The following is an 18,507-nucleotide window of genomic DNA, read 5'->3' on the forward strand; positions in this document are numbered from 1 at the left end:
GGCAGGGAGCTCAGACCCTGCAGCAGGCAGCCAAACCCTCATTGTGAGAACAGCGGGAGCCGGGCTGGGACCAACACTGTTTATTATGGAAAAACACCCCGAGGGATCCCATTAACCAAAAACCAGCGGGGGACAATGAAATGAAATCCACAGCAACAACACACAGCAGGAAAAGTCCGGTTGGCAGCCAGGACAGCACGAGGGGGGCACAACCCTGCGGGAGAAGTGCCCATCCCAGGGAATGATCCTGGGGAGTGATCCCAGGAATGATCCCAGGAATGATCCCAAGGAATGATCCCAGGAATGATCCCAGGGGATGATCCCAAGGAATGATCCCAGGGGATGATCCCGGGGAGTGATCCCAGGGAATGATCCCAGGGATGATCCCAGGGATGATCCCAGGAATGATCCCAGGAATGATCCCAGGAATGATCCCAGGAATGATCCCAGGGAGTGATCCCAGGAATGATCCCAGGAATGATCCCAAGGAATGATCCCAGGAATGATCCCAGGGGATGATCCCAGGGGATGATCCCAGGGGTGATCCCAGGAATGATCCCAAGGAATGATCCCAGGAATGATCCCGGGGAGTGATCCCAGGGAATGATCCCAGGAATGATCCCAAGGAATGATCCCAGGGGATGATCCCAAGGAATGATCCCAGGGGATGATCCCAAGGAATGATCCCAGGGATGATCCCAGGGATGATCCCAAGGAATGATCCCAGGGAACGATCCCAGGGATGATCCCAGGGAACGATCCCAGGGATGATCCCAGGAGATGATCCCAGGGTCACTCCCCAGCCCGAGGGGACATGAGGGATGTACACAAACAGCAAAGTCTTTGTCTTCCAGCTGTAGTAATGAAGGAGGGAAAAACCCAAACAAAACTAAACCAAAACCAGAGGAAGCCACGTGGATCAAGGCAAAAGGGGCAGCCGTGGTGGGGATGGAAAATCCTCCCTGCTCGGGAAGGGTTTGGGCTCACCTGGGTCCATTCCCTGAGCCCCACATCTCCCAGGGAGCCCCTAAGCTGCCCTGGCAGTGGAGGACCCGAAGCAGGGTCACTAAAACTCAGTCCCCAGCTCTCTGTGCACCTCAGGAATCTGAATTCCAGCAGGAATCTGCAAAAATCCAGAGTTCTGCCCCAAAACCACAACCCGCTGAGCATCCATCTCCTCCTGCCAGCCCAGCCCTGCCAACAGCAGTGTCACCTCTGGATCACGCCCCGTGTCCCCAGTCCCTGGCACCCTGCCCTGTCCCCAGGGCTGGCTGGGGACATTTCTCCTGCAGCATCCTCCCTCCTGCACAAGCCAGGCTTGGCTGGGCTTCCACCACCTTCAGGAAACACCTTGGAAATGTTTATTGGCTGTGCTCCCCCTCCCAGCTGCCAAAAAGGTCTCCAAGATCCAGTTCAGATCCCAAAATCTTGGGCTCCCATTAAAAAAAAAGACAAAAACCTTTCTCTAAACCCGAGTGCTGGCGGATGTGACACTCACAAACTCGTTTCTCCCAAGATTTTCGTTTGTTTGTTTGGATTTTAGATCTTCCTCCGAGGTGTTTGTCACCCAGATGTGACAATTGACAGTCTGCCAAAGCTTTTTTTTGGGGGGGAAAAGTGCAATTTTCTTTTCAGTGCTAGAGCAGGATTTAGTGCAACGAGAAAAGTGTCCCAAGCCACTGAAGGCATCAGCAGCTTGGTTATTTAGATATTCCTCAAAAGGGTGATCAGCTCCAGCCTCAGTGTTTGAGCTGAAACTTCCCTGGAAAGAGCCAGACATGCAGCTTGGAAAATTTCAGCCCATGAAATTTGTAGAAAAAATGTCTGATATTTTGAATATATTGATATATTTTGAAAACATTGAGCATCCTTCCTGCTCAGCCGTGGAGTGTCGTGCAAAATAAAATAAAAAATAAATAAAATAGAGAGGAAAAGAAAAACTCACGAGGAAAAAATAACCTTTAAATTTTCCTCCCGAGTGTCTCCTTTGGGACAGGGCTTTGAGCAGAAATGTCAGCGTGATTTTCACACCAGTTTCTCTCTCCCATTGATTTCCCATCCTGTTTTTTAATCAGAGATTTGCTTCTCTCACAGCATCGCTAACAGAGGTGTCTATTTTAGGAAACACCAGAGGTTTTTAAGAAGCTGAGGAGAAAAAGATTATGGGCTCAGCCTAGAAAGGGAGGAAAAAAAATCCTTTAATTGAAATCCCCAGGCTGAAATTCTCTGCAGATTTACCTAAATGGACTTCAAATGTCCCTAAATATACCAGGGCCTGCTTTTAACTTAAATTCAAGCCCTGGGCATGTGTCTGCAGCCCTTGGACAAGCTGGGCTTTGGATGCTCACTGAGATTATTAGTTTTAAGTGCTAAATCATGCAAGTGTGAAACCCAAATATAAAAACCTGGGCCAACAATACACCAGCCCAAAGTTCCAAGCAGGAAATAGGAAATTTTTTTTTTTTTTTTCCCTTTTTTAATATGTTAAGTGTTTCTTTCTATTTTTTCCAAATTTAAGCTGGCAAAATCTTGGTGAAAGGACAGACACTGAGTGTTTTCTGGTTGGGAAGCAGCAGCTGGGGCTGTGAAGGAACAATTAATTCCAGTTAAAAGGGACAAAATTTTGTTTCAAAGCCGCTTGGAAGCTTTTTTGGGTGCTCCTAACTTTCCAGTTCAACAGTTCAGCCTGAAACATTTGCCTGGGAAAGCCACAAGGCTCTGGGAGTCGCTTGGGGGTTTTAAATAAATAGGTTAAACCTGCCTGGCACAAAGATTCCACACAAGGCAGAGCCATCCTCGAGGGATTTTTTGCCCGAAGCGAGTGCTGGGAGGAACTGGGAAAACATCTCCTGGCACCGAGGAGCCCCACGAGGAACGGGGACAATGCCACAACACCTCCACGGGCACCGAGGAAGCTTCTCCTCCTCTCTCCCAGCCCTGATGAGCTCCCACTCCCACAACAAACACACCCTGCACGAGCAGGGAGCGTGGCCCACGGGGTGCTGGAGGCTCTGGGATCTCCCCCAGCCCCACTATTTGCTGTTGGGGGTCTGCTGCTTCTCCCGCTTGTGCTTCTGGGCCACGCCGTAGGGGACGTGGGCGGCCACGGCGCCCATCTCCTGCGCTCCCTCCACGTGGAACATCTGGTCGTCGAAGAAGATGTGGGGCCGGATCTTCCTGAGCAGCGGCCCCTTGGGAGCCCCGGCCAGGAACAGAGCCTCGTCCGTCTCCAGGCCCCAGCTGCGCAGAGTCTTTAGGGCCCGCGCCCCCGAGCTGGCCGCGCTCCGCGCCGTCACCAGGTACGTGCGGATGGGGCACTCCAGCCGCAGCCCCTTGGAGTAGAACTTCTTCTGCAGCTTCCCCAGCGCCTCCAGGAAACCCTTCAGGGGGCCCTGATGGAGAAAAGAAACCTTGCTGTCACCCTTCTGACCCCCACCTTGCTGTCACCCTTCTGACCCCCAAAAATGACCCCAAAGTCAGCGGCTCCACCTCGCAGCCGACTCTGACTCTGGGAGCATCCCCTGAGGGCAGCCTCTCTCCCAGAGCCTTTTCCTGCCTCCAGCCCAGCTCTACCTGTGCCAGGGGCTTGTTCTCGTGGGCCTTTTCGTGCTCGAAGAACATGTCCAGCCCGTGAGCCTTCACGATCTGCTCCGACTCATCCGAGAAGAGCACGGCGTCGCCGTCGAACGCCACCCGCAGCTGCTTCTCCGACACCTCCAGGTCCCTGCTGGGGCTGAAGATGGTGGCTGCAGCGATCCCTGAGGACGAGGCAAGAGGTGGAAGTCACCCAAGGATCATCCTGGTGGCTCAGCTGCTGAGGAGCAGAGCGAAAACACGACGGGCTGGGAGCAAAACGCCGCGAGGGAACGCACCCGGGAGCAGCCGCAGCTCGGCCCCGAGAGCTCCCACGGCAAAAACAAACCCCCCCAGATGACAAATCACCCTTTGCATACAAGAATTAAGGAGGAAAACCACCGCCTTTGCCTCGGGAGAGCTGTGGAGCTGGAGGAAAGGCTCATTTCTATGGAAACTGGAGGCTCGTTGGAGCTTCGGAGATGCGGGGAAAGGCCAACCTTAAGCGCGTGTCGGTTTGGGGACACGGATTTTGGAGTTGTCCTTGCTGGGATCAACTCCCTGAGGGCTCCAGGCTCCCCCCGCTGCCCCCCCTGAGCTGGACCCCAGACTCACCCTCTTCAATGGCCCCACTCACTTTCTCGGCGTCGGAGGACAGGTAGAGGTTGGTGTGATAGGCCTTGAGGTAACAGATGGGGCTGTTCCCTCCCGTCATGCAGAACCTCTCGATGAACAGATCTGAGGGCAAGAGGGACCCCGGGGTGAGCCTGGCCGCCCCCCAAACCCAGCCTTGGAGCTGGAAGGACTGGGGTTAATCTAGAGCCCCTCCCCGCCCGCCAATTCTTGCTCAACACCCAGAAAATCTGAGAGGAGCGGGAAAAATGGGAGAAGACATCTCCTCTTCTTGGTGCCAAGCAATGACAACACCCAGAGGCCACCAAGGACAGCTTTGTCCCCATCTCACCGTAGTGGTTGATGCTGTTGATCAAGCGAACCCCAACCTGGGCGTGGTTGTTGGTCATGAGGACGATGTCGAAGAGCTCCTCGCTGTCAGGGTAGAGCTCACGGAGCTGAGCATTCACCGCCTCCAGAGCCTGCAGCACCCCGGGGAAAGGGGCTGGGTGTCAGCCAGGCCCCCCAGGTGTGCTTCTGAACCTCCTCCCACCCAGCAAAACACTCCTGGTCACCAAAATCCACAAATCTGGCCAGCCCCAGGTGTGGTCCTCACCCCTTCCCATCAACAAAACACTCCTGGTCACCAAAATCCCCACCTGAAATATACCCTGAGCCAAGGTGGCATCAGCTGGGCAAAAATAGATTCATTTTTGGGTGGGGGGTAAAATTCCACCTAGCTACTCTTCTGTTTTCAAACCCAAAAGGTTTGGAGTTATTAAATGAGGATAAATTAGCTCCAAGTGACAGATAATTGCTTTTCAAGCAATCAGAAACAAGTCTCGCCCCACAGATTAATTTATTCATTGGGAACGGGCTCCAGCACCCAAAACTGCACTGACTGGTACAGGAGTTGGAAAATATTTTTTCAAGTTTGAAATGCCTCACTTCAACACGTCAGAATTAGAAATTGGCTGACTCTGGAGCAAGGCTAAACCCAGCCAATTTACAAGAATAAATAAATTGTAATAATAATCATAATTAAAAAAAAAAAAAAAGAAAAAAAGACAATTCCCTAAAAAGAAACTTTAATTGTGATCCAAGGAGATGATTTGTTCAATTCTTGAGCTCAAGATGGAAAATCCAGCCCTGGGAGCAGCGCATCACTCGCTGGAGGAGGTTTATCTGCCCTCTGTTTGCTCCTGCCCCACTGCTCGTGTCCATCCTGCCCCCACACGAGCTCCATCCTCTCCCCAAAATTTTTGGGGACCCTGTCGCGGTGGCTGCTGACCTTGACGAAGGGGAAGGCGGCCCCGGGGAGGAAGGGCTCGTTCTCGTGGTCCAGCTGATATTTCACGTAGGCCTCCACGCCCTGCTCCGTGTAGATCTTCTGCTCCTCCTCCATGCGGAACAGCGCCCGCGAGGACACCGCGATGGTGATGGCGTTCTCGGGTTTGGGCTGAGGGCACAGGGATAAATTAAGGATGCTGCTCCCAGCCTGGGGTGGCATCTGTTCAGCCCCAACACGAAAGGCCACGAGGTGGGTGACGCCTCTGGAAGGATTTGGAGAACGACAGAGCGGCTGCATGGCAGTGCTTCAACAGATGAAGCCCCGATGCTCCGTCCCCGCACATTCGGGACGCCTCAGATCCCATTCCCAAGGCCTCCCGCTGCACACAGGCCCCCAGAACCCGTGCAGAGCCCAGCAGGAACGGCTGAAGCCCGTGCAGAAGGAATTTGAGTGGCTTTTCCCACCCCCCAGCCAGGAAAGAGCGGGATCCGCGTCCCGTGACGCCGTCCAGATGTGACAAACAGCCCCGTGCCAGCTCAGCTCCTCCGAACGCTCCATGCAGTTATTGTGGGTGGAAACGTGACAAACAGGTGGTGCAAGCAATGATTTATGACTCATTATTATTAATGTTTGAGGGCTGGATCCAAAAGCCAAATCCAAAACCTCCTCCAGCTGAAGGCGCCACCAGAGGGACTTGGCAGGGACAGAGGGGACAGAGGGAAAGTCGAGCTCATCTTGACCCCCACCCGTCCTCCCTCTCTCCCCTGGCAGGGCAGGGAGGGTGTTAATCCCCATCACTCAGTTCCAAGCACAAAAATAAGTTAATTACTGATGGCCAGTGAGAAACCCTGGCTGCCAGGACAACAGATCCTCCAGAGGGACAGTGGCACAGGGAGTCCTGTCCCCTACAGAGGAGCCCAGCTGGGCTGACAGGGCTTGGAGGCTCTCTGAGAAACCCTGGAACTGCAGGAACGCCTCACCCCCTGCTCCATGAGCAATCCTCTGCCATTTACCCAGGGCGGAGGCTGCCTCCTCCAGCTGCTCCTCACGCCCAGGTGCTCCAAAGTTCAAGTTCCCACCCTGCCCGGGGCTGAACTTCCCAGGAGCAGCAGCCTGGCACGGCCCAGGTGCCCCATCAACCTTGGGATTCGCTCCCCGCAGGGCTGGGCTCGCCCCGGGGCTCTCTGCCCCCAGCCCCACCCAGGAATGAGGCAGGGGGAGCCTCCTCGCCATTCCCAGCTCCAGCCCAGGCACCTCTCCATCCGTCCCCAAACTCCCCCAAATCCCCTGCAAAGCGGTTAAAGAGCGGACCACGAGGACGAGACCCAGATTAGCTCGGGCTGAGATCTCTGCAGCCACAGGGATCCCTTCCCCACAGCATTTCCAGGGGAACCAGATCCCCTTTGGAAGTGGCTCTTTTAGGAAAGCAAGGGAACAGCCCCCAGGAGAGGCAGGACCCGATCCATGACAGCAGCTATTAACTGGTCACGGGCCAAGCCTTGGCACTTCAGCTGATTAATTAATAACTCTGGTGTCATGGGCCATTTATTAGCTGAAAATATTAATAACTCTGAAAGGTCTTGAGACATCCGGCCATTAGCTGGAGTCCTGCTGCTCCATCCTGCTCCCGAGCCCCTGCAGTGCTGGATAGCCAGGAAATCTTCCAGGTGTTTGCTCCCTGATCCTGGACCAGGGTCAGCCCTGGAGGGAGATTCCCAGGAGAGAAAACAGAGATGTCACAGCACCGAGGCGTGTCCAGGGGGGTGAGGAGGATGTTTGGGGCCACAAGCCAAGCCGGGTGCCCAGAGGGAATTCCCATCTCCCTCTCCCCTTGCGCAACAGCCCCGGCTGCTCAAGGTCCCTTCCTCGCCTCTGAAAGGCACCAGCCCTCCGGGAGGATCATTTAAGAGGCAATAAACACAGCAATAAAAATAACCCTCAGCTCCAGGCCTGACTCTGCCCCAGCGTGGGCTGCTGGAGCCCCTGGGAGCGGGAGCTGCCGGATCCTGCCCAGGAAGATTTGCACCTTTCGGAGCACTCGGGGCAGGAAAGTCTCACCCTGGGTGCTCAGGCAGCTCCCAGCTCCGGCTGGGCTGGAAGGGCCCTGCTGTTCCCTGGGAAATGCTGACATTTGGAAAACCAGGCGATTCTGCGCTGCAAGGAGGGATCTGCGTTTTGACATTTCTCTGAAGTGGAGGTTTCGTTTGGAAGCGTTCCCTCCTCAAGGTTGTTTGGATGCCTCGCCGTCCCCGTTACTGCTGCAGATGGTCATTACAGCGCTCGAAAATGAGCTTTAAAAACCCTCAGGAAGGCACAGCACCTCAAATCCTCCGTGTGAGCGCTGCAAACAACCCACCCAACCCCAATTTCCCCCCAGAAATTGGGGTGTTTCAAGGCAAACACTCTTCTTTTGTGACAGGAAATGTGTGCACAGGAGGGCTCCCACTCCCAGTCCTGGCTGGGATGGATTTGGTCCTGCAGCCCCCACCCCACCACAGCCCCCTCCTCTGGCTGCCCCAGCCCTGGAGGGTTTGGGCTGAATCACAAACTCTGTTTTTCCCCTCAGAGCAGCATGCAAGGTCAGCCAAGGTCAGTGAGAGCTCAGCCGACACAAGTCCGGGCTCTGCTGGAATCCAGCTGAATTTGCTGGGGATTCACGGTGAGCTCCTCTCCCTTCCCACGGGAAGGTCAGACCCAGCCCCCTCCTGAACCTCGAGCATTAATGACGGGATAAAGAGGAGGATGAACAGAACCCATCCCAATTCTGGCTCCATCCCCAGGGACAGCCAAACAGGAGGGATGACACCTCCTGACAGCCCAGCCCTCTGAAGAGGAGCATCAGCTCTTGGCACAGCTCCAGGAGCTCCACAAGGTCCAGGCCCCACCTCAGAAGTGTAAAAACACCTTTCCAGCAGGCTCCAGCTCCATGGAGTGCAAACCCAGAGCCCAAACCCCCAGGGGTAAAGGTGTATTCCAGGAGTGACTGGAAACAGCCCAGTTTTCTCCCTGTGGATCCAACAGCTGGCAGCCTTTAAATCGCTTCTCTAATCAGATGTAAATCCTAAGCAGCCCCCCAAGGATTAGAGGCAGACATTTGGAAATCCCACAGGCTCCTGGGATGTGCAGAGGGGCAGGAGAGCCACAGGTGCCACCCCTGGAGGCCACCACTGGCCAGAGCCACAGTGGGGACCCCATTCTGCACCCCTTGGTCCTTCTGAGCTGCCTGGGGCTGGACCCAGCTCCATCCTAAAATCCTGCAGGGATTCTGGCAGCCCCAGGCACTTCCCTGGATGCTGCAGAAGACCAAATTCTTGTGATTAATTCGATATTCAGAGGTGGACTTTGGTCACAGAAAGGGAAGAGGAAGGGTTTGTTCCAGGGCCAAGCATTGCCCCCACTCCAGCTACACAGGAGAGACGGGTGGGTCCCAAAAGGGACGAGCAGGGTGCCCAAAGGAAGGCAGCCAGCAGAAAATCAGCTCTCACTGACCCCACTCAGCATCACCAGAGAGGCTGAGGAACATTTCCAGCATTGCTGAAGGGTGACAGGTCTCATTGCTGACCTCCCTGGCAGGAGCGAGGCCGGAGCAGCCGTGGGGAAGCAGGAATGTCCCGTTAACCCATTCCCCAGCCAGGATTTCCCAAAAATCTCCTTTTCTCCTGTCACCTCGCAGCCCCTCCTGCTCTTCCAGGAGGACAGACAGACCCAGCTCCCCCAGGGCCGCGGGGATGACACCAAACCCCGTTTCCCGAAGGAGCCTCGGGCACCACTGCTGGGGATCAGATTAAAGTTCAGGGTGACGGCCGGGGTGGTTTGGAGTTTTCCAAGAACATTATTTATACTGCGGAAAAGCGCCCTGCAGCCATCCATCACGGGCTGGCAGCTGCCTGGCTGGGTGAGGGCAGCTGAGCTGGCTGGGGCAGCCCCAGAAGAGGGGCACAGAGCCTGGCATCATCCCCAGCCCCACGGAGAGAGCCCAGCTCCGGGACGGGAGCGCCTGGAGCTCGGTTTGCAAAGCGCATCGCCGCCCCCGTGCCTCAGTTTCCCCACTTACAGCAGGCATGGGTCGCTGGGCAGCGAGCTGGCTGCGAGGAGAGGAAGAGGAGGAGGAGGAGGAGCCCGGGCCCACATCCATGAGCAAAGCATGGCATGAAAGACAAGCGGCTGCATCCTGCCACCAAGCCAGGCTGTCCCTCTCCTCCGGGAAGGGCAAGGGCAGCAGCAACGTGAGCTGGCAGCGGGGCCGGGGGTGGCAGCGGGTCCAGACCCGGGGGTGGCAGCGGGTCCAGACCCGGGGGTGGCAGCGGGTCCCCAGGAAAGCACAAGGGCTGCCCCAGGTGAGGCCGTGTTCCCTCCTGGAGAGGTGACACACTGAGCTTTGCCACGGAAGGTGCCGGCTGGCACCGGGTCCCCCTCCTCTGCCCAGGAGTTTGGGGGTGCCACAGCCCCGGGGGTGGCTGGGGGGGGCTCGGGGGCAGGGCCAGCCCCGGGTACAGCCCCCAGCCCCGCCGGGCTGCCGCTCTCCCGCTGCTGGGCCGGGGTACGGCCGCACTTCCAGGCGCTCCCGTGTTTAAACCCCGCAGGCTCAGCCCTCGTTAGATAACACAGCCTTTCCTTCAACCTCCCAGCGAGCCCGGCAGGGGCAGCGACACCCCTGGGACACCTCCTGGCCCAGGCAGCGATCCGGGGCTGTCCCCCGGCCCTGCCAATGCCACCTCTCTTGTCCCTGGCAGCAGGGGACAGGCGGCTCATGCGGCCCCGGGCCGCTCTGCAAGGACACCCCAGCCCAGGAGGGAGCCAGGAGCACCAGAGGGAGCTGCAGGAACCCAGAGAGACCGGGGGGAACCGGGGGGGAACCCGGGCAACCAAGGGAAACTCAGGGATGCCGTGAAGGAGTGGGAGCACCTGGAGAGAGCCAGGGCATCCCCAAGGGCCTGGATGGAGGCAGGGGGTGAAAGAAACACCAGAGACACCATGGGGGGGCCCACAAAGCCTGGAGGAGAGGAGGAACATGGAGAGACCCAGGGGGACCCCAAAACACGTGGAGGAAATGGGGCACCGGCAGGGACCTCAGAGAGCCTGGAGGAGACGGGGCACCCACAGACACCCGGGGGGGTTCCATGGGGGAATGCAGAGGAGATGAGGCTCCCAGGAGGAGCCCGGAGAACCTGCAGGAGATGGGACAGCTGACTGGAGAGCTGGAGGGGCACCCGCAGGAGATGGGACAGGGGGCTGCGTCCCCCCGTGGGAGGGAGCGCTGCGCGGCGCCTCGGGGGCTCTCACCGATTTGGGCTTCTTCTTGGGGGCGAGACTGTCGTAGAAAGCCTTGGCTTCATCCCAGGGCCGGCCCGGCGCCCCGGCGGGGCCCGGTGGCTCCATAGCGCGGCGGCTCCGGGGCACCGGCGGCTCCGGGGCACCGGCGGCTCCGGGGCACCGGCGGCCCCGGGGCCCCGGGGCACCGGCGGCTCCGGTCCGTGCGCGGCGGCCCCGCGCGCCCCGGGAGCTCCCGGAGCCGGGGCCGGCCCGGCGGAACGCTCTTTATAAGGCATCCCATGAAGCTCCGGGGTTTCAGTCCATCGGGGCACGGATTAACCTCTTCGGGACCGAGCGCTCCTCGCCGCCGCCGCCGCCGCCGCGCTCCCCACGGTGATACCGGGGAGCTGCGGGGAATTGTGGAGGGAGCCCCCGCTCCAGGGCAGAGCCAGCGCAGGGGGCAGCGAAGGCCCGGGAGCGAGGGGAAGGGGCTGGGGACAAAGGTGGCGTCGGCAGAGCCCCGGGAGGACACGGAGCAGGAGCGATGGGGCATCACCGGCGGACACCGGAGCTCGTCCCGGTCTCCGGGTCTGGCCATCCCTGAGAGCACGGGGTGGGCAGTGCTGGGTGCTGGGAGCTGGAGAGGATGGAGCAGCCAGGGTGGTGGCAGCAGGGGAGGACAGAGGTGTGGTGGGGCCCTGCTCCGTGCCGGGGTGACCTCTGCGCCGTTCACTCATTAATGGAATCAGCGCGGGTGTTAATTAAGGCTCTCCGCTCCCACGGGTGCTGGTGGGAGCAGCCACAGAGGTGTTCAGCTCAGGTTAAAAATTCCCCCACGACCAGGAGACCCCCAGAAACCCTTGGAGAGCAGGGGCTGCATCCCAGAGACCAAAAGCCAAGAGCCAGGAAGGGGCAGGGGATGGAGGATCTCACCTGGAACAGGGCAGCTCCTGGGGGGAGGTCACAGAACAGGGTTTTACCCAAATTCTTGTGCTCCAGCTAAAGAAAAACCAGCCCTCCCTGCAGAGGACAGCCTCGGGGACCCCCGTGTCCCCATCCACGAGACCAACCCAACACCACCCCACTTGCACCGAGCTCCAAGCAGGAGAGCAGAGCCAGGAGAAGCTGTGAGCTGCTGAGCAGGGCTGGCTCCAGGAATCCAAATCCCTTTGGGGATTCAGCATCATTTCAGCCTGACAGATCTCCTTTCCCCAGGGCCTTTGCAGCTCCCTGCTGGGAAACACCTGAGCTTCCTTTGGGGTGGCCCCCAGGGAAGCAGGAGCTTGGAGGGCCCCGGCATCACCAGGCTATTCTTGGAGTTCTCTCCTGAGCTTTTGAGTTGTTGCCCTTTCAGGCAGCAGCCCTGGCACGTCCCCAGCTCCCGCAGGGTGGGACAAACTGCCCCGTTCCTTCTTTCCCAGGCACTGCTGAGCTGCAAACTCACACACACGCGCTCCTGGAAAGCACAGCAGCCGAAGCCGAGGCACAGAGCTCTCCCATCAGCAGCACTCCTAAAAATACACTCCCTGCCGTGCTTTTGGCACCTTCCCATCCCCCTGCTCCGGTGCTGGCTGCTGCAGGACACGCCAAGGGCTGGGGAATTGCAGGATCTGCCTGGGGTGGGGTGAGCTGGGAGGCAGCGCTGCTGCCCAGGAGCCAGCCCTGCCGGATTGATTACAGACAAGGATTAAAATTTGGTGAGAGCTCCTTAGCAACAGTCACTGTCTGTGCAGGCTGCTGAGGGAGAAGAAAGGCCAGAGGAAAATCTGTGCAGGGAAGATGGGGGTGGAGAAAAGATGCACTGAGAGCAGGTCCCAGCTGCTGGTGGATGGAGCCCAGGACAAAGCCACCAGTCCTGAGGGAAGGGCACAGCCAGGGGCCAGCTCCCGGTTGACAAATGAAACCCATTTCCAGGGAGGTTTGGGGTCTGGGCCTCCCCCACCCCAAAAGTGACGTTCTCTTCTTCCCCAGAGCTGCCTGCAGGACTGAAGGGTTTCACTTCCACCCACCTTCAGGCTCCCCAGGGGTTTCTCCACCCCTTGGGGTGTCACAGGCTCAGGTGAAACCCCTAAAACCTTCTCAGAAGGGCAGTGTTGTCACCTCACTGTCCCCAGCCCCCCAGTAAACCATCCAGAGGGGGACACCACACACAGGGGACAGTTTATTTTTCCATTAAAAAAATAGGAAAGGACCTCACCATCTCCTAACAGACACCACAGCCACCAACACCACAACGTGCAGACTAAACACCAACCTGGGGCAGGAGGGGCGGGTGCAGCAGGCTGGGAGAGGGGAGGAAGGTGACAGATTTGATTCTTGTGGCCTCAGAGCTTTGCCAGGAGGCTCAGCAGGTACAGGACACCTCCCCACAGCCCAAATCCAGCTCCCAGCTGTCCCCACAGCCGGGAGCAGCAGCAGGACCTGCCTTCCACACCCACACTCCTGACCCTGCCTCCAGTTTGGGGTCACCTCAATATTTGGGTGGGTCAGAAATGCCACAGAGCAGCCAGGGCAGCTGTGGATGTCACCAGCTGGGTGATGGGATGGAAGGTGGCTTCTGGGATGGGACACTGGCCACGTCCAGGGCTGGCTTTGGACACTTCTGTTCTCTGCTAAAGCGTCCTGAGCAACCCTGGCTGCTCCCAGCAGGAAAAACAGAGGTGGAAGAGCTAAAGCTGGTGCAAGACCCTGCCCTGGCCTCTCAGAGCAGCCTTCCAGGGAATTGCCAGTGAAGGAGGGACCAGGAGCAGGACTTGGGACATTTCAGCCTCCCTGGAGACATCACAAGCCATGAAGTGGAGGGGAAAAACATCAGAAAGGGGACAGAGTTGGTCTGGGTTAGGATCAGGTAGGGGAAAGCAGGGAGAAAGCCACAGGGATGTGGGAACAGCTGGCCCTGGTCAGGCAGGACACAGCAGTGGCTGCAGGGTGTCCAGCTCCAGGGGAGGAGAGGGCTGGTGATGCTCGGAGCAGCCCTGGGAGGGTGTGGAACGTGGGCTTGCCCAGGATGCAGCCGCAGCAGGGGCAGCAGGAGGGGCGGAATGTGCCTCATGCCTGGGGCCAAATGGGGGGAAAACAGGGATTGGAACCATCACAGGGGGCAGAGTTTGGCTCCAGCCAGTCCAGCCCTGGGTGCCAGGGCTCTATTTCTGCATGTCACACTGCAGGAGCAGGACGATGGAGGGGTCGCTCTTGGCGGCCTCCTTGAACTCCTCCAGGGAGATCTGGTCATCCTTGTCCTTGTCCATCTTTGTGAAGATCTTGTCCACTCGCTGCTGGGGCGTCAGCCCGTCTTGGTTCATCCTCATCATGATCACAGTCCCCACCATCTTGTAAATGGCCTGGAGAAGGATGAGAGTGGGAATGAGAGGGAATGTTGGAAGGACACAAAATCCCAGGATAAGGCAGGGGACAGGGACAGGGTTGCTGCTCTGTTGGGACCCGTTTCTATCAGATCCACATCAAGCACCTTCCAGACAAGGCTCTGGGTAGGAAAACTCATTCTTTGGTGCTAAAAGGGACCCAATATCCATGAAAAGCCTGGAAAAAGCAAACAATCCCTGCTGGTTTGAAGCACCGGTACCTCAATGATCTCCAGCATCTCCAGGCGCGTGATCTTCCCGTCCCCATCCAGGTCGTACATCTCGAAGGCCCAGTTGAGTTTCTGCTCAAAGGTGCCCCTGGAGGTGACAGACAGGGCACAGATGAACTCCCTGAAGTCGATGGTGCCGTCCCCGTTCTTGTCGAAGGTGCGGAAAGCGTGCTGGGCAAACTTGGAGGCGTCACCATAGGGGAAAAACTGCGGGAAGGAGAGAAGAGGAGTTGAAATGAGGAGGGGGAGCTCAGCATGGAGGCTGCACCTGAGGTGTTCCAGCCCCCTGGGCAGCACTCAGACCCCCCAGCCGGAGCCCACCTTGATGTAGAGCTGCTGGAACTCCTCCAGGTTGAGGATGCCGGTGGGGCAGTCCTTGAGGAAGCCCTTGTACCACTGCTTCAGTTCCTGCTCGCTGAACTCCGTGCTCCTCACCAGGTCATCCAGCATCTCCGGGGCCAGCTTGCTGCTGTGCTTGCCCATGGCTGCCCCTGGAAAGGGAGATCCACGCCAGGCTGGAGAGGGATGGTCCTCTCAGGCCCTCTCCACCCCGGCTGATCCCACACCCCTCTTCTCCTTGCTGGATCTGCTCCACCTGCCCGTCGGGTGTCCGCGCAGGACAGCAGCTGTGCCACTGGAAATGTGGCTGTGGCCTTTGCTGCTGGCCCTGGGGCAGCCCAAAATGAGCCAGCAGCATCACCCCATGCCCTGGGCTCATTTTGGGCTGCAGGAAAACACTCAGAAAACAACTGAAAATTCAGAAACTCTTCCCATTGCCTTTGCCAGAGCATGGCCATAGAACCCTAGAACAGTTTGGGCTGGAAAGGACCTCAAAGACCATTTAGTCCACCAGATCTTCTCTAAGGATGGGACCACGAGGAATCTGCCCTTAGGGCACATAAAAACCTCCCTGGTTCCCAAACTTCCTGGCTTCCAGGAGCATCCAGCTGGCCACAGCGATGCCCTTGGTGGGGACAGGGGCTGCCCAGGGGGCTGCCAGCAGCAGGGAGCCCTGGCGAGGCCCTGCCTGTGTGGGCAGGAAGCGGAGCCGCTCCGATACGCGCCGTGCCCGCTCCCACGCAGCCTTGGCTGCCGGCGCCGCTCAGCCGGAGCAGCAGATGGTTCTCCGGGAGCTCCTGGAGCTTCTCTCTCCAAGAAGTTGAGGAGAAGTTCACCCGGAGCCCAACCAAGCGCCGTCTCCTCTCGGGGATGTGATGTTCTGGGGATTGGGGCGCACGGGGGGACCATGGGATGGGCGATGTGGGGTTCCTCGTGCTCCTGGCCAGCCCTGCTCACGGTGAATCCCACAGGCAGCTCCTTCCTGCCCCATCATCCCACCAGCATCTGCCACCGTCTGCCGCGGCAGCGCCGAACCCAGCAGCCCTCGGCAGCCGGAGCCGAGGGAATGTCCGGACACCCACGGAGCACGAGGCTTCCCCAGCGACCCCAGCCCGGCTCCACGAGCTTCCCCAGCACCACGGTCTGGTTCTGAATCGCTGGCATCGATTATAAACCATGCCTGACCTGCCATGGTCCAAGTCCTCCCACATCTCCCACGGCCTGGCAGGAGGATGCAGCCCCTCACCACAGCTCAAAGTGCCCGGGACTCCCGAGCAGCATCCCGTGGTCACAACCCTCGATTCCCTTTTCCAAGCAGCACCCAGCCGTGCCAGGGCAGGGAACAGCACCCTGGAGAGCCACCACACGCTCGCCCCAAAGCTCCAATTGATCAGCGGCCGCTGGTCCCAAAACAGGACAGAGGGGCGTCACTGTGTGTGTCCCCCCAGGGCAGCACGGAGCACCCCGGGATCCAGCACCGGAGCCCCAGGGAGCGGGGATGGCGCTCGGGGGATGGCTGGGGGCACGGGGATGCTCTGCCCACCCGCACCACGGGACAGCTCCGGGCCCGACACTCTCTGGAAGCGGCTCCCGGGAGCATCTCCCGGCACCTGCCCCGACGACGGCTCCGCACCGGGGGTCCGGCTCCCGGCCCCGCGGGCGCGGCTCCAGCCCCGACGGCCCTTACCTGTGGTGCGGCGCGGGCAGGTGGAGGCTCGGCGGGGCCGGGCGGGGCGCGGAGCCGCTGCCGGTACCGGAGGGGCCGCGGTCCAGCCGCCGGCTCAGCCCCCGCCGCTCCCGCCCCTCTTGTAGCCGCGGGCCCCCCGCCCCCCCCGGCGGCGACGCTCGTCCATTGGCTGGGAGCGCTGTCAATCAAGCGGGAGGGGCCGCGGGGTGGGGGTCGAGGTGGGATCCTGGGGGGTACTGGGATGCTGGGAGGGGAAATGGGACCGGGATGCTGGGGGATGCTGGCAGTGGGATCCCGGGAATGCTGGCCCCTCTGTGCCTGCGCTGGGGACACTGGGACACACCGGTGGCTCGTCGCTTGGCAGAGGAGAGAGGGACAAGAAAACCACTTTGATCTCCAGAACCGAACGTGAAATGTTTCCATGGAGATCGCCGAGAGTTTTCCCGGTGACCTTGGCATCCTGCTGCGGTCCCTGTGCCACCTGGGCCCGTCCGCAGCTGCCCCTCCGTATCTGGGGCTGGATGAAGTCCCCGGCCAGCCGGGGCTGCTCCCCATCCCATCCCGTCCCATCCCATCCCATCCCATCCCGTCCCATCCCGTCCCATCCCGTCCCATCCCAATCCCATCCCACCCCATCCCAGTTCCCATCCCATCCCCAGTGGGGCTGCGGGGTGCCGTGGGGCGCTCAGCACCTGCCCTCAGGTGCTCACACCCTTGCTGCAGAGGAACAAAAACTGCCCCAGCTGGAGGTGAGCAGGGCTGAGTTACAGAAAAACACAAATATTTGCAGCAGGGAGGCTGAGGGGCTTCATCTCCCCCCACCCTGGGGGCAGGAGAGCTGGGACCCCCCCCACGGCTGGACGTGCCAGGGCTGGACCCCGCCTGGAACGATTCTGCCCCACGGATTTTGGGTCACCTCCACGGCCTCTGCTGGCCACGGGACGTGGCTCGGTGTGGCCCCAAAGCCTCTCCATGAGCGTCCCCGAGAGCTGGGGGTGGGGGATGAGCCCCCCCGGCCCCGCTGGCGGTTCTTGGATGTGGAGTAGAGAAGACACCAATTAGCAGCTCTGCAAAGCGCCCGTGCCCGGGGTGCTCAGGGGGACTGAAAAATTAATGAAGGCTTAATTGAAGCGGCACGGACTGAGCCCGGCCCAGCTCAGCTCACGGGAAGGGGGTGCCGAGGGGGCGTGGGGCGGCTGGAAGAGGCAGGGGAGTGACCGGTGACAGGGATGCCCTTGGGATGAGGATCAGGGTGATTGTGTGGTCCTGGAATGTTTTTTTGGGGGGGGCTCTGACCCCCCGAGTCGCGGTGCTGGGGGGATGCCTGGGGGTCATGGAGGGCAGAGCACCCGCTGGAGCACCCAGCTGAGCCCAGCACCCAGACTGGGGCAGCCCCAAAACCTGCATGAGCCCAGCTTCGAACGGGACATCGGCCCTGGGTCTTGTGGGGGGCACACGGCCGTGCAGACAGCGCTGGCTCCGCGACAGCTTTCCCCTCCCCACCCCTGCAATCCCCCCAACACCCACCCCCGGGGCGCGGAGCTGCCAGGGCGCTGCTGATCCCGAAAATCCTCCCTATCCAGCGGCTCCAAGGAATGCAAAGGGCTGCAGCTTCCCCCAGCGGCTACGGGCTGCACCAGCACGGCCCGGGGGGCTGTGCCCGATGGGGGCGACCCCTCAGCCCCCTCTGCCTCCAGCTGCAGCCGGCTCAGCCCCCCACAAACTGCGGGGGGCTGTGGGGAGCAGGAGTCACGGCTGCTTATCCCAGAATCCCGACAGCTCTTGTTCCGGTGCGCTGCCGGGGTCACCCAGCTGTGACACCGCCGGTGCTCGGGGCATCATCGGTGGCTCAGCCAGCCCCCGTGTGACCCCCCCAGCACAAAACCCCCGTAAAGGAGGGAGGCGCCGTTGTCACCCCGCCTATGTCCCTGAGGGACAGCTCTGGGTACCAAGCTGGGCCTGGGGTGACCCTAACATCGGGGGTCCCTCCTGATGTCCCCACTGTCATGCCCGGTGCTGGCCTGGAAAGGGGGGGACTCAGGGTAGAAAAGCAGAAATAGCCCAATTTTGGCGTTCCTCCTACATCACCCCTGCGGGAGCAGCTCTGTGCTGGTTCGCGCCACCCAAACCCCTTCTGCCCCCGTCCTGGGGGAGCTGATG

General features: G+C 59.6%; 2 protein-coding genes across 6 annotated transcripts; both read right to left on the reverse strand.

Annotated features, from left to right (window-relative positions):
- Positions 1-770: 770 nt before the first annotated feature.
- Positions 771-11,045, reverse strand: NT5C1A (5'-nucleotidase, cytosolic IA). 4 transcript variants are annotated; one of them, XM_088067551.1, is made up of 7 exons: positions 10,936-11,045; positions 10,760-10,865; positions 5,477-5,644; positions 4,538-4,667; positions 4,189-4,311; positions 3,574-3,758; positions 771-3,392 (listed from the first exon to the last, which is right to left on the reverse strand). In XM_088067551.1, exons 1-7 carry the CDS (start codon positions 11,028-11,030, stop codon positions 3,033-3,035), a joined length of 1,167 nt encoding a protein of 388 aa, XP_087923677.1. In that variant the 5' UTR covers positions 11,031-11,045; the 3' UTR covers positions 771-3,032. The 4 variants fall into 4 exon arrangements, with proteins under 4 accessions (XP_087923677.1, XP_005529795.2, XP_087923676.1 ...); XM_005529738.3 differs by having other exon boundaries at positions 10,760-10,899; positions 10,955-11,030; XM_088067550.1 differs by having other exon boundaries at positions 10,760-10,867; positions 10,927-10,974.
- Positions 11,046-12,917: 1,872 nt separating this feature from the next.
- HPCAL4 (hippocalcin like 4) lies at positions 12,918-17,292 on the reverse strand. Of its 2 annotated transcripts, none has more exons than XM_088067425.1 (4): positions 17,264-17,292; positions 14,643-14,812; positions 14,313-14,528; positions 12,918-14,070 (listed from the first exon to the last, which is right to left on the reverse strand). In XM_088067425.1, exons 2-4 carry the CDS (start codon positions 14,802-14,804, stop codon positions 13,873-13,875), a joined length of 576 nt encoding a protein of 191 aa, XP_087923551.1. In that variant the 5' UTR covers positions 14,805-14,812; positions 17,264-17,292; the 3' UTR covers positions 12,918-13,872. The 2 variants fall into 2 exon arrangements, with proteins under 2 accessions (XP_087923551.1, XP_005529794.1); XM_005529737.3 differs by lacking the exon at positions 17,264-17,292 and adding an exon at positions 16,348-16,429 and having other exon boundaries at positions 12,920-14,070.
- Positions 17,293-18,507: the final 1,215 nt, after the last annotated feature.

Source organism: Pseudopodoces humilis, chromosome 27 (genome assembly GCF_049639895.1).
Source record: "Pseudopodoces humilis isolate 2021_Gansu_Grassland_sample_001 chromosome 27, ASM4963989v1, whole genome shotgun sequence".
In the NCBI taxonomy this organism is placed as follows: Eukaryota; Metazoa; Chordata; class Aves; order Passeriformes; family Paridae; genus Pseudopodoces; species Pseudopodoces humilis.